We start from the raw sequence: 11834 nt of genomic DNA, 5'->3' as shown, positions 1-11834 counted from the left end.
TTGCTTTCTCTTCAGATTGTGGGAGATTACACATCAGCACTGAGATATGTGTATATTTGGTACGTACCAGCCTGTGAAAGAATAAACAGGCTGTGGGTGAACACAAGATGCATCAGTTTTTAGAGTGAGGAAATCTATATCAGCCCTGTTCCTCCTCACAAAAAAACCCACCCCAAACAAACATCAACCCAACCTCAAAAAACCTCTATCTTTGATTTCTTAACAGACAGCAAAATCAATAAAAATACAGAAATAATTTGGTGTTAGTTGGGGCAAGGTGGTTGGCATTTTTGGCCTTTCAAAGGTCCATTCATGCAATTTCTCCCAAATCAAGTGTTGCTTATGGTAATACTGACACACTTTCAGCATTTTGTAACAGGACATTCAGCTCGATTTTCCTGCCTTTAAATAAGGAATACCTAGGAGAAATGTTCCACACACTTTTGACTAGGAAGAGGAGAAGAATTTCATGATAGCATACCAGTTTTGTTTGTGGGACTGCATAGTAAATTGGTCTTAAATGGGAACACACACAGGTATTGTATTGCTGCATTAGTACTGAGGTCACTGTACTGGTATGATTCCTCGTGGTCAAAAGCAGTGAAAGATACACTGGGAGAATAAAATTCTGGTTTTCCTGCAAAAGAGAATCGACCTAAACAGTTGGACTCAGATGTATATAGTGGCATAGTTCAACTGATGGTAAATTTTTGCAGTGCAGATAAATTTTTCCCCAGTATTTGTTAAACTGTGGAATTGCCATTCCGCATTGTTCTTTACATTTTTTAATACTTCTAAAAAGTGTAACAGTTGTCATCTCCCCTCCCCCCGGTACTACTTTTAAGCATTAAAGCAGCTTTGAAAGATTCTGGTGAGTTTTTTGGGTACTTTTTGAATTCTGGAGCTTCTTGAGCTGAGTGTTAATACCTGCTCATGCTCAAGGAAGAGAATGTCATTTGGAATTTAGCATGCATGCATGAGATACTGTGTAGAATCAGATTTATTGACCTCTTCACTTTCTTGCTTGATAATCTACCAAACAAAATAAAATGCTCTGTGTGAATGCTGAGCCTTAGTGCTGCTTGTTCTAGAAAAAGTGTCATGCTGAGTAGTGGTGTTAGCAGAGAAAAATCCTACACATGTCTCAAGACTGAGGGGTGTTTTTTAATTTCTGAATTTTAATGTGTATTTAAGCAAGTCCTTAACAGATTGAATCACATAGTTGTTTCCTGCTCAAATGTAATAAGCTACTTCTGACCTCATTTTGCTATTCTAGGGTGCAGTAGAGCCCATGCAGATTGACGTAGATCCACAAGAAGATCAGCAGAATGCACCTGATATCAACTATGTGGTGGAGAACCCCACTCTGGTACGTGCTGTTTGAGGGCTACTGGGTTACGTTTCTTGGGCATGGCCTCTTCCTTTAAGGTTTTTGGAAAACTCCTTCATTTTACTCTGTGTCGAACTGTTCTTTAGAGATTCATAGATTCTCTTCAAAGGAAGATGGGGTGAGAGTAGCAGTGCCCGCTTCTGTAGCTCCTTGCCACGTGCTGACCTCTGCTGCACCTTCTGAGATGAAGGAGGAATTGCTGGTTTGTGACTTGCTGTGCGCTGCCCGTTTGACACAGTTTCCATTCAGAGACGGTTTAGTACATCTCTGATTACTTAGAGACATCATTCCTTTATTTTGAGGCATCTTCTTTGAGGAGCAAGGCTCAGGTGTGTAATTAGGATAGAGTTCTTTCATTGCTTGATCCTCTGGAGACTGGCTAAAACCCACAGAGCTGAAGAGTTAAAAAAGCCTGTGTTTGCTTATATCAGCTTCTTCACCTTTTAGTTAATTAATTGAGATTTTGGCCAGTTTTTATATATCAGCTCTGTAACAGTGAGAGATAGTTGTGACTGAAGAGAACAAAAATGTTAATTGGAAAAAGTTAAAGTAGGATTAAAATTGCAAAATAAAGCGTTCAGTTAGGAAGCTTTGAATCTTGCCTAACCTCTGAAGCTTTAATTTGTTCCTCTTGTCACCGTGCCTTATAACAACTGTCACGTGGTTATTCACTGTTTACTGCACAGCCCTCTTTTTTGTCGTTGCTGTTTTTTGTTTGTTTCTTGGTTTTGTTTTTGTGTTTGTTTGGCTTTTTTTTTTTCAATTTCATTGCATTTCAATTCTATTCTGAAGCTGGAGTGATGAAGTAATGATGTTGTGACCTTTATGTCTTTGTTATGTTATTACTATAGCATTTAAATGTTAAAAAAAACCCCCTGATTCTCTTTCACTGTAACTGACGTGAAGGACTGTAATTCCCCTTTGACATTCAAAGAGCTAAGGAGTGAAGTGAAATTAGTCAGTGATTTCAGGAGTATTGTGTACCATCAGGCATGAAACTGGAAGAAAGAATGCTCCTGCCTTTGTAGTTGTCAAGTTCTGTAGCAAATAAAGCAGGAATCCTAAATATAAATTTTCAGTGCACACAGTCCTGTTTCAGGTCTCAGAGCAAGATTGTCCTTGCACTGAATCAGGAAGAATCATGCTAGAAACTGCTACTGTGACATCCGTAGCAGTGTCTTAATTTGGATGTACAGGGGTGAAGGAGTCAGACGTGACGTAGGCTGCATATTCAGTGTGGACAGGCAACCTGAATCTCGTGTTTCCCGCTGCCTGATGCTTGACTTTGCCCTGAACATTCTGGGTTGTCTGTACTTCTGTCTTGAGGAAATCTCCCTGCAATGCCGTATCATATCTTTACTAGATGTTTTGTGCTCCTCTTTCCCCTCCCACCCCAAGGCTTAAAATCTGTTAAGTGTTCAGAATTTAAACCTCAGATCCTTCCTCAAGAGTAAGGGACCCTATTTGTTCTCAAAGGAGATGTTTCAAGAAATTAGTATGAGAAAATGAATGCAAATTGTCCTGTGAATACTATTTTCAAGGAAAAACTACGTCTGGAATGGTTGTCTGGTTTAGAAAAATTCAGCTCAAATGATGGTATCTTGACAAAATTATTAACAGGTGATATAACTGATGCTTAAATTGGGTGAGCTGATGAGCCTTAACAGGCAGCATTACAACTGAAATAACAGAAAGGTAAATTGTAGTGTACTACATCTTTCTGAGGAAGTTACTAATGTTTGAAGAAAGCAGAAATGGAATAATCTCACCTGATTTTTTTATTTGCCTGTCGTCTTGCCCTCCATGAAGGAGCCAGGACTGCAGCGTAGCCCGTGCCTGTCACAGTGTGTAGCCTGACGCAGTGTCGCTGTCTTCGCGCTCTAAGACGGGTTTCGTTGGCAGGATTTGGAGCAGTACGCGTCCAGCTACAGCGGCCTGATGCGAATCGAGCGGCTGCAGTTTATTGCTGACCACTGCCCACAGCTGCGGGTGGAAGCTCTCAAGATGGCACTGTCATTTGTCCAGAGAACTTTCAATGTCGATGTGTACGAAGAGATCCACAGAAAGTTGACCGAGGCCACCAGGTACTAAGAGCTCACGGGAACCTGGGGAGCTTTTTCGACTGAGTTAAGACTGACGTGCCACAGAGGGGGACTGTGCACGTGATACTGGCATGTTCCTTACGCACATTGTCTTTGCCCTTAGAGCGTGATAGTAATGAACCGTGTTCAGGCCTAAGGTCTCCTGCTTTTTTAAAAGATTAAACACAGAAGACGTTACCTCATTCTCAAGTGTTTTACAAGGCTACAGGCAGATATTGAGGAGAGTTTAGTCCCTGCAACTGCTTCAAATATTAATGAACACAGTTGTCTTTCCGTAGGTAGATTATGGAGATGAAGCCCCTTCTAAATGCTCTTGTGTTCAGAAATTAAAACCTTATCTAACTGTTTTCCCTGTTTTGGTTTGGTTTTCTTTTTTCTCTCTCCCCCCTCCGCCCCCCCCCCCCCCCCCCCCTCCCAGTTTGCTGTTAAGGGTAGCCTTGGATACATCCCTTATCCATCCACACTTTCTGTCTTTGCATTATTTTTGTATGCATATTTGTTGATTTCTTGTCTGTTTTGCCCTGGGAGTCTTTACCATGTGTGTTTGACAGTATCTTAATGGCTTTCTTATATGTGAAAAGGACTGTTGGAAAAAAAAAATCAAAAACCCCCAACCAACCAACCAAAAAAAACCCCAAAAACACAACAACCAAAAACCCCAGAAAACTCAGAATGTGTTTTCCCATTTAAAATATTGGAAAGTGAGTTCAGTGCAAGTAGATGTGTTGATCTGAGCTAGATGGAAGAAGTTGGATAGTATCCATACAGTGTAGCTGTGCCATTGAGCCATTGCAATATAGCTGGGGAGAGAACTCACAAACACGTGCAGCCTGTGTTCCATATCGAGGTGTTTGATTGGATTCAGTGGCTCTTTAGAGTCATTAAATACTTTAATCAAATGTAATAATTCATTGCAGCATTGTTACCCATTCGCTTTCGATTGATTTATAGAGCAGGTTGTTTCTTCAAAATGAGCAATGACTTGCTTGTTAATTAAATACCTGCAAAAGATCATTAGGGTAATTTGAGAAGAATTGTAAACATCTGTGATGCTTATGTTACTGGTTTAATTGGAAATCTTAGCAGTCATCTTTTCCCCCCCATCCTTGTATTCTCTTTGGTCTATTTTGTGTATCAGTACTGCTTGTTAGGGTAACAGTACCCCATACTTAGCAGACCTCTGTTTTGAAAAGTTTGCAGCGTAACAGCCCCATTCACTCTTTCCTTTCAGAGAACTGCAGAATACACCTGATGCTGTCCCTGACAGTGGAATTGAACCCCCTCCTCTCGACACAGCTTGGGTTGAAGCTACACGCAAAAAAGCTCTTCTTAAACTGGAGAAACTCGACACAGATCTGAAAAATTACAAAGGGAACTCCATCAAGGAGAGTATCAGGTGAGATGCAGAAGGCTCTACTGGAGCAAGGAAGGGCATTTTGCTCCTCCAGGCACCTAACACAGGATGTCAACTGCATTCAGTGCCTTAGGTCAGTGTGTCGAGTTACTTGTTTGGAATAAACTGACTGTGTCCCTTTCTGAGCACACAGTTCACTGATATTTTAATTCCTGTGCTCCAGGAGAGGCCATGATGACTTAGGTGATCATTACCTTGACTGTGGGGACCTCAGCAATGCTCTCAAGTGTTACTCACGAGCCCGTGATTACTGCACCAGTGCTAAACATGTTATCAACATGTGTCTCAATGTCATCAAGGTAGGAAGGTTTGCAGGAAATGGTAATTTGTGTCTTTCTGGTATCTACTGTAAAGTCCACCTGTACTTTTCTCTGGTTACACCTCTTGTGTCTGCACCGATACTGCTTATCTAGGTAACAAGGTTTATCCATGCCTGTTCTGCACTGTTTCTGGCTCTCTACAGGTCAGTGTCTACCTCCAGAATTGGTCTCATGTTCTGAGCTATGTAAGCAAGGCTGAGTCTACACCAGAAATTGCAGAAGTAAGGTCCTGCTTTTTAACTTGCATGAGTTTTGCCTTTGTTTTCTTTCTCCAAAATTTGTAAAACGATTTCTCCCTTTCCCCCTTTATGACTTGCCCCCTTTAAGACTTCCCTTAATCTTACAGTCTGTTCTTCCTTTAATCCGGCCTCCTTGGCTGCTGTACTGTTTCTTGTGAGATTCATTGTTGCTTTTCTCTCATGATATGTGTGCAGGAAATCTGATTCATGGTAAAAACAGAGACACGTTTCATCCTCAGTTCTTGCCATATTTCCCAAGACAAATAAGATACAGTTATCTTCCTGTTGAGATTTGCAAGTTAATTATTAGGATGAAATATTCCAAGGACGGCTGTAATCAAAATGGTTTTCCTGCTGCTTGCTCACTACTGCTTTTTCTTATCCTTCAGCAAAGAGGAGAAAGAGACAGCCAGACACAAGCAATTCTCACCAAACTGAAATGTGCAGCAGGTGAGTGAATCCTTCAGCTTCCTGTATTGTCTGCCTGTCCTTCTGCCTGTTAGCTGTCTGTAGGGCTTTTTGATGATAGTGTGTGTGCTTGGTTTACTTTTTCTCTCAGATTTGACAGACTTGTAGTTTCTCACCAGAAATGCAAAATTTAATAAAGCTGATCAGATGGAACTGCTGACTCGTTTTTGCTATTTCTTTCTTCTGCCTGAGTTTCTTCAGGGAGAATGCCAGTATGAGTCAGCATAGTTCAAAAGATACTAGATGCTATCTGAGAGTCTCCTTTCACTTCAGTAGTGAAGGCACTAGCAACCATGTGGGGACCTGTCCTACTCCCCAGATTTAGCAGTTTCTCCTGATTCGTATGCTATCATAAACAAAGGACTAACTTTCTGGTTCCTAGGCTTGGCTGAACTAGCTGCTCGGAAGTACAAACAGGCAGCAAAGTGCTTCTTGCTGGCATCATTTGATCACTGTGATTTCCCTGAGGTGAGGAGCAAGAGGGAGCTGTATGTAGGTCTTGGAGGGGATGTAATTCTTCTAAGTATTAGGTTGTAAAATTCAGATATTGTATTTATTCTCACCACATTCCTTTATAGTTTAATGGTGCTATGAACCATGTTTGTTGGTTTTGTGTTTTCTTTATTTAAAAAAAAAATTCACTGGTCTTGGGTTCTCTAAGTGATCTCTAGATCCTGTAGGAATTACGTCTGAGATTTGTGTAGCTCAGTCAAAAGACTGGCTGTTGGAATTGGTTTCTGCTCTCTTAGCAGTGGTCAATCACTCATCAGGCTCTGGGTGAATGCCTGAGAGCATGCCGAGTGGTTCCACTGCATTTGTCACTGCATGAAGGAAAGGCCTGGGCAGGATACTTAATTCCAACCTTCTGCCATTTTAGTAGTCCGTGACAGCGCTCTCTTCCTGTCCCCCCTCCCCTCCCTCTAGCTGTTATCTCCTAGCAATGTGGCTGTGTATGGTGGTCTCTGTGCCCTTGCTACCTTTGACCGTCAGGAACTGCAACGAAATGTTATCTCCAGCAGGTAAGTGATGCCTTGAGAGGAGTTTGTATGTCCTGGACGTCTTCTGGGACATGGTACTTTGGTTGAGAGTGGATTATGGCAGGAGTAACAGCTTTCTCATACAGGAGAGAAAGAATCACTGAGCCTTAGTTTGGCTTTAGCATTAATTGATGTTCCACTGTCTAAAACACAGTGGTTAATCCCAGCTGAAATTTTCATAGTGCAATGGAAGTTTCCAGTTGAGGTCAAATCCAACATCTACATAGCCCAGTTTTCTGTCTCCATCAGCAGTCCATATCAGATACTAAATCAGAGGGATAGACCCCTACAGAAGGCAACTGTAAGATGACACTTGTTCTGGTGTATGTTACTTGTATTAATACAATTTGATAATCGTTAGTACAACTTGCAGCATAATCTAATAGGAAATATACAAGGTTAAGAGAATTACAGTCTTTGGAAAAAAATGGTTATTTGTGTTTCATAGATTGAATTACAATGACACTGAATTTCTGTGAGCTAAGTGTGTGGAAGCACTAATTTTAAATTATTGAAAAAGGATTGTTACCCTGACTCTTTTATTGGCTGATTCATAGGGCGAGATCCCAAGGTTTGGAAATCCACGACGGAGAATTGGGAGAGCACTGAGAAAGAATGTGCATCCCCAAAGTCTCCCACGCTTAGATAGGTTATTTTCCTGAGACAGCTGCATGCTTAACCCACCTATGGCTTGCTGTACTCAGTGAGGGCTACGCTTTGACTGTGCACAGACTACAGTGCATGCAGAGGCGTGGCCTGTGTTTTCTGGTGGTGTATCCTGATTTTGACCTATTCCCACTCATTTTTTTGTTTTGTGTGAACACTTTTACTGCTTGGTTTGTCAAAAGTCTCTTCCCTTCCTTCACCACAGCTCTGATGCTGTGCTGCATCTCTGTGTTCCAGGCTCCCATCTCTGCTGAAAATGGGCTATCTGGTCTGTTAGACAGTAAATTCTTGGAATCTTCAAATGATAGTGAGAGTTTGTAACATTGCAACTTGGAGTGATGGCATTGTGGGGTACTTTAAGTGGTGGGTTCCAATGTCTGATCACTGCCATCTTTATCTGTAGCTCCTTCAAATTATTTTTGGAGCTGGAGCCACAGGTTCGTGACATCATCTTCAAGTTTTATGAATCTAAATATGCTTCATGCCTGAAGATGCTGGATGAGATGAAGGTGAGTTGCAAGGGAGCAGTGCAGAACAGACCCTAAAAGTTCCCTTCACGTAGCCTGTTGTGAAAAGCAGCGACTGTTGTTAAAAGTAGCTACTAAGAGCGTTCAGCTCTTCTGTGAGTTCTGTCTTCTGACATGGTGAATGGAAACTGGGAGCAGTTTAGCTGTAGAGGGTCAGGAGAAATGATAAATTTTAAAAATATATTGCTAGTTCTTTTATTAATTCTTGTTTTATGGTATTGTCTTGCTGTAGTGCAATATCCTTAAGGTTTAAGTATATACACATATATGTTTCAGAACATAGGAATAATACATTTTTCCGGGCTGCTTCTCAGCTTCTTCATGTGTTTTTTTGCACAGGACAACCTGCTGCTGGATATGTACCTTGCACCTCATGTCAGGACACTTTATACCCAGATTCGAAATCGTGCCCTTATCCAGGTAATTGTTCCTGTAATCCTGAGAGGTGGATTTGTAATTGCTTTTCGCATGGTTTTTCAAAGGACAGCGAGTACACTTGGCAATGGAATATTTTCTTCTTCCTAGTATTTCAGCCCCTATGTGTCAGCAGATATGCGCAAGATGGCCACGGCTTTTAATACCACAGTGGCTGCTCTGGAAGATGAACTTACTCAGCTGATCCTGGAGGGACTAATCAATGCCAGGATAGACTCGCACAGTAAGGTAGGTGCATCTGATCCACAGATCATAGACTGAACAACTGTCCCTGTTCCTGGGACACTTTGGTGTTGCACTCCTCTGTTGTGACTGGCATTTTCAGTAGGGCTGATCTGTGTGTACACTCAGACTCCATGATTCCTTAGCTTTGTTCCCGTGCTCAGAAAGGGCTTCCTGCTGCGGAACCCTGTCATAGCTCCTGTGTGCAGTTCTCTGTATTGGTTACAGATTCTTTATGCTCGAGATGTAGATCAGCGCAGCACAACTTTCGAGAAGTCGCTACTAATGGGCAAAGAGTTTCAGCGGCGTGCCAAGGCGATGATCCTGCGAGCTGCAGTCCTGCGCAACCAGATACATGTCAAGGTATGGACTTGTTAAATACAGACTTTGAGACAGTGTTAACATTTTAAATTTTTTTTTTTTTTACTGAAACTGTAGAAGTTGGTGAATTGAAGGTTCTGGAGGGGAATGGATTTATTGTGCTCATGATTGGACAAATTCTTACAATAGTAAATACTAAATATCTAAGGAACAAACATTTCTAGTCAATACATTGACCTGCTTGTACAACGCAGAATGTCCTTTGAAGTTTATATGCTTGGATTGATTCTAGTTTATTCTGACATAATTTTTTGATACACATATCTTTTATTGTAGCAAACCAAAGATTTGTGTATTTTTTTTTTTTTAGTAGAGGAAGTAAAAAATGCATTAATTGCTTGGAGTATTCCTCCCAGGATGCAGTTCCAAAAGAATGCCCTTAGGGAGGATAGGCCATCTGCCATAGAATGTGTTAAATTCTACAGTATATTAATCTCTGTGGTAACTAAATGCCAGATAGGACTCAACTTCTGGGGCCAACAGCACCTTGTACATAATAAATAAGAGTGGCTTAAAAGTTCTGATTTGACTTTTTTAGAAACAGTTCTTGTGAACTCTAACTATAGAAGTTGTAAACACAAAGCTTTTGCAAAGCCATCATTATTCATGAGTTGAGGGTATGCTCTCCCCCTGCTGTTATCCTGCTGTGCTTCACCTGTGCTTCATGTGCTCTCTCAGGAAATGCTCTGCAGTATATTGACACATCACTAACTAGGACGTGTTCTGGTCTTGTTGCAGTCTCCTCCAAGAGAAGGTAGCCAAGGGGAGCTTACTCCAGCTAACAGCCAGTCCAGGATGAGCACCAACATGTGAGAAACTTCGTGCGCTACCAAAATAAATGGTCCCCCCCGGACTGTTCCCAGTGTCTCACCCACTAACTGCTGAGCTTCATGAACTGTCCCTGTCTCCCTCACTTCTTGCTCAGATTGAGAGATTCAGGGCTGCTGGTGGTTAAAATGAATATTCCAATAACTTCAGTTCTCCTCGAAAAGAAATTCTTTCTGAAAACAGATGACCCTGCAATGGGTCATCATTTCAGTTTTGGTACAACATCTTCCTCCGTTCTCCTCCTTCCACCACTCCATAAAGAGCTGTCAGGTTATTCATACAGATGCTGATTTGAGAGTTTTTCAGCTGCTATTAGTTTTCTTGTTTCAAAGCTGCAAAAATAGTTAGTGTTAATTTGAGTGGACAGGTGTGATCTAAGAAGAATTTTGCTGGCTTGAAAGTATTGCCTTGGCTCTGAGCAATGCTGAGCTTTCTGTTTATTCCAGATAAACTTACAAGTACATTGCTGTCAGTTATGGAGCTAGAGTTCTGATGGGAGAAAAGATTTTCTTTGAGAAACTCTTAATGATTTTTCACCTACACCAGAAAACATGGCACTGCTTCCATGCATTCAGTCACAGGCCTTTATTTTAGGGTGTTATGTTTACCTAGATCCAGGTTTTTTCCCCTCTGGTCTCTGTTTTCAAAGACCTGTTTCCTGATGTGTTTCCCGCTTGTGCATGACCCAGCTTTGGGGTCCAGTGTTATCATAGCAGTAAATCTCTACTTCATGCAAATGTTTGCTGCTTGTCCAGCCTTACTGCCATAGTGTGATGGTTTCCCAACATGTGCAGCAGTTGCTTCTGGTAGCATGGATGAATGCCATAAAGTACCACTCAAGTCCTGTGGAAGAGCTGAGAGCAGCCAGTCTACTAGTTGCATGCTCTCCTTGTGCATTTATTCTGCTTTTCCTTTTATAAAGGGATCAAAAGTGGCAGCCCAGGTGTGTGTGTGTGTTCTGTGTTAATGAAAGGAGATATGCACTGAATTTTCTGAAGTCACTGCAGCCTTGCATTCATCCAATCCATAGGGCAAGATAAGAATTTTGACCCAGCCCTAACTGGTCTGGCAACTGACTACAGATGTTAATGTGTTAATGCTGTTTGTTGTTGTTGTTTTGTTTTTTTTTTTAAATAAGTTGTTATATCTAGTGCATTAAACAGCAGGATTAAAAAGCTTCTGAGTATTTGGAGTTTTGTGTTAAAATTGAGGTTTAGGTATTTTGATCTCAGGCCATTGATTTTTTGCTAAGCTTGAAGATATTTTGTAGACAATTGTATTTTGCTTTCTGATCTGGTTGGAGATGTAGCTTGGCTAAACTGTGAAGAAAGTGCAGTTTGAGGGGACGTTCTAACAGCAAAATTCCTGGACTCCTTTTGCACAGCTGCTAAATCGCAACAGTGCTCTCTCCCTCTGGCTTTCTGGGCTTTTTATGACTTAGGTGCTGAAAATGGAAGCAATAGTTCCTGTGAGGTATTTGTTTAAATATCTTCCATTTGGCATGGAAAAATTCTTCCATTTTTGAGGAGTGAAAGGAGAGAGCTAGTTAATCAAGAACTTTTGAGTCAGGCATCACCAATGGCCAGTTTAGCGAGAAAGGGAAGTTGAGTCCTCAGGTAAATTGCTGTACATCCTTGTGGAAATGCTGGGAAAGTAATTTAATGCCTTGTGCTCATGCTGAAGGAAAGCCATTCAGTCCTATACTACTACTTAAATGTTCTTAGTTTCTTCCTAAAATGGGCCACTGATACCATTTGTAAGGAAAAGATATTGCGCTTTGCTCTTGCAAAGATGATTTTGCAACC

At 41.3% G+C, this 11834-nt stretch overlaps 1 protein-coding gene across 6 annotated transcripts; it reads left to right on the top strand.

The window, feature by feature from the left end:
- The first annotated feature begins 1238 nt into the window (after positions 1-1238).
- GPS1 (G protein pathway suppressor 1) lies at positions 1239-11090 on the top strand. Of its 6 annotated transcripts, none has more exons than XM_086624006.1 (13): positions 1239-1369; positions 3293-3474; positions 4724-4888; positions 5070-5205; positions 5370-5447; positions 5855-5915; positions 6316-6401; positions 6858-6952; positions 8040-8145; positions 8503-8583; positions 8689-8826; positions 9049-9183; positions 9940-11090. In XM_086624006.1, the coding sequence occupies exons 1-13, from the start codon at positions 1292-1294 to the stop codon at positions 10012-10014; spliced, it is 1416 nt and encodes a 471-aa protein (XP_086480132.1). In that variant the 5' UTR covers positions 1239-1291; the 3' UTR covers positions 10015-11090. The 6 variants fall into 6 exon arrangements, with proteins under 6 accessions (XP_086480132.1, XP_086480133.1, XP_086480136.1 ...); XM_086624005.1 differs by having other exon boundaries at positions 1277-1369; positions 3293-3479; positions 4717-4888; XM_086624007.1 differs by lacking the exon at positions 5370-5447.
- The last annotated feature ends 744 nt before the right edge of the window (positions 11091-11834 follow it).

The sequence above is a fragment of the Tauraco erythrolophus genome, chromosome 20 (genome assembly GCF_009769465.1).
Source record: "Tauraco erythrolophus isolate bTauEry1 chromosome 20, bTauEry1.pri, whole genome shotgun sequence".
In the NCBI taxonomy this organism is placed as follows: Eukaryota; Metazoa; Chordata; class Aves; order Musophagiformes; family Musophagidae; genus Tauraco; species Tauraco erythrolophus.
Note: the sequence above shows the minus strand (reverse complement) of the source record. Positions and strands in the feature narration are given on the sequence as shown.

Coding starts and splice junctions, on each gene's coding strand:
- GPS1 (XM_086624005.1), top strand. CDS start 1,292: ATGCAGATTGACGTAGATCCACAAGAAGATCAGCAGAATGCACCTGAT. Junction 8,584..8,688: donor GAAATCGTGCCCTTATCCAG/GTAATTGTTCCT, acceptor TCTTCTTCCTAG/TATTTCAGCCCCTATGTGTC. Junction 8,827..9,048: donor GGATAGACTCGCACAGTAAG/GTAGGTGCATCT, acceptor TATTGGTTACAG/ATTCTTTATGCTCGAGATGT.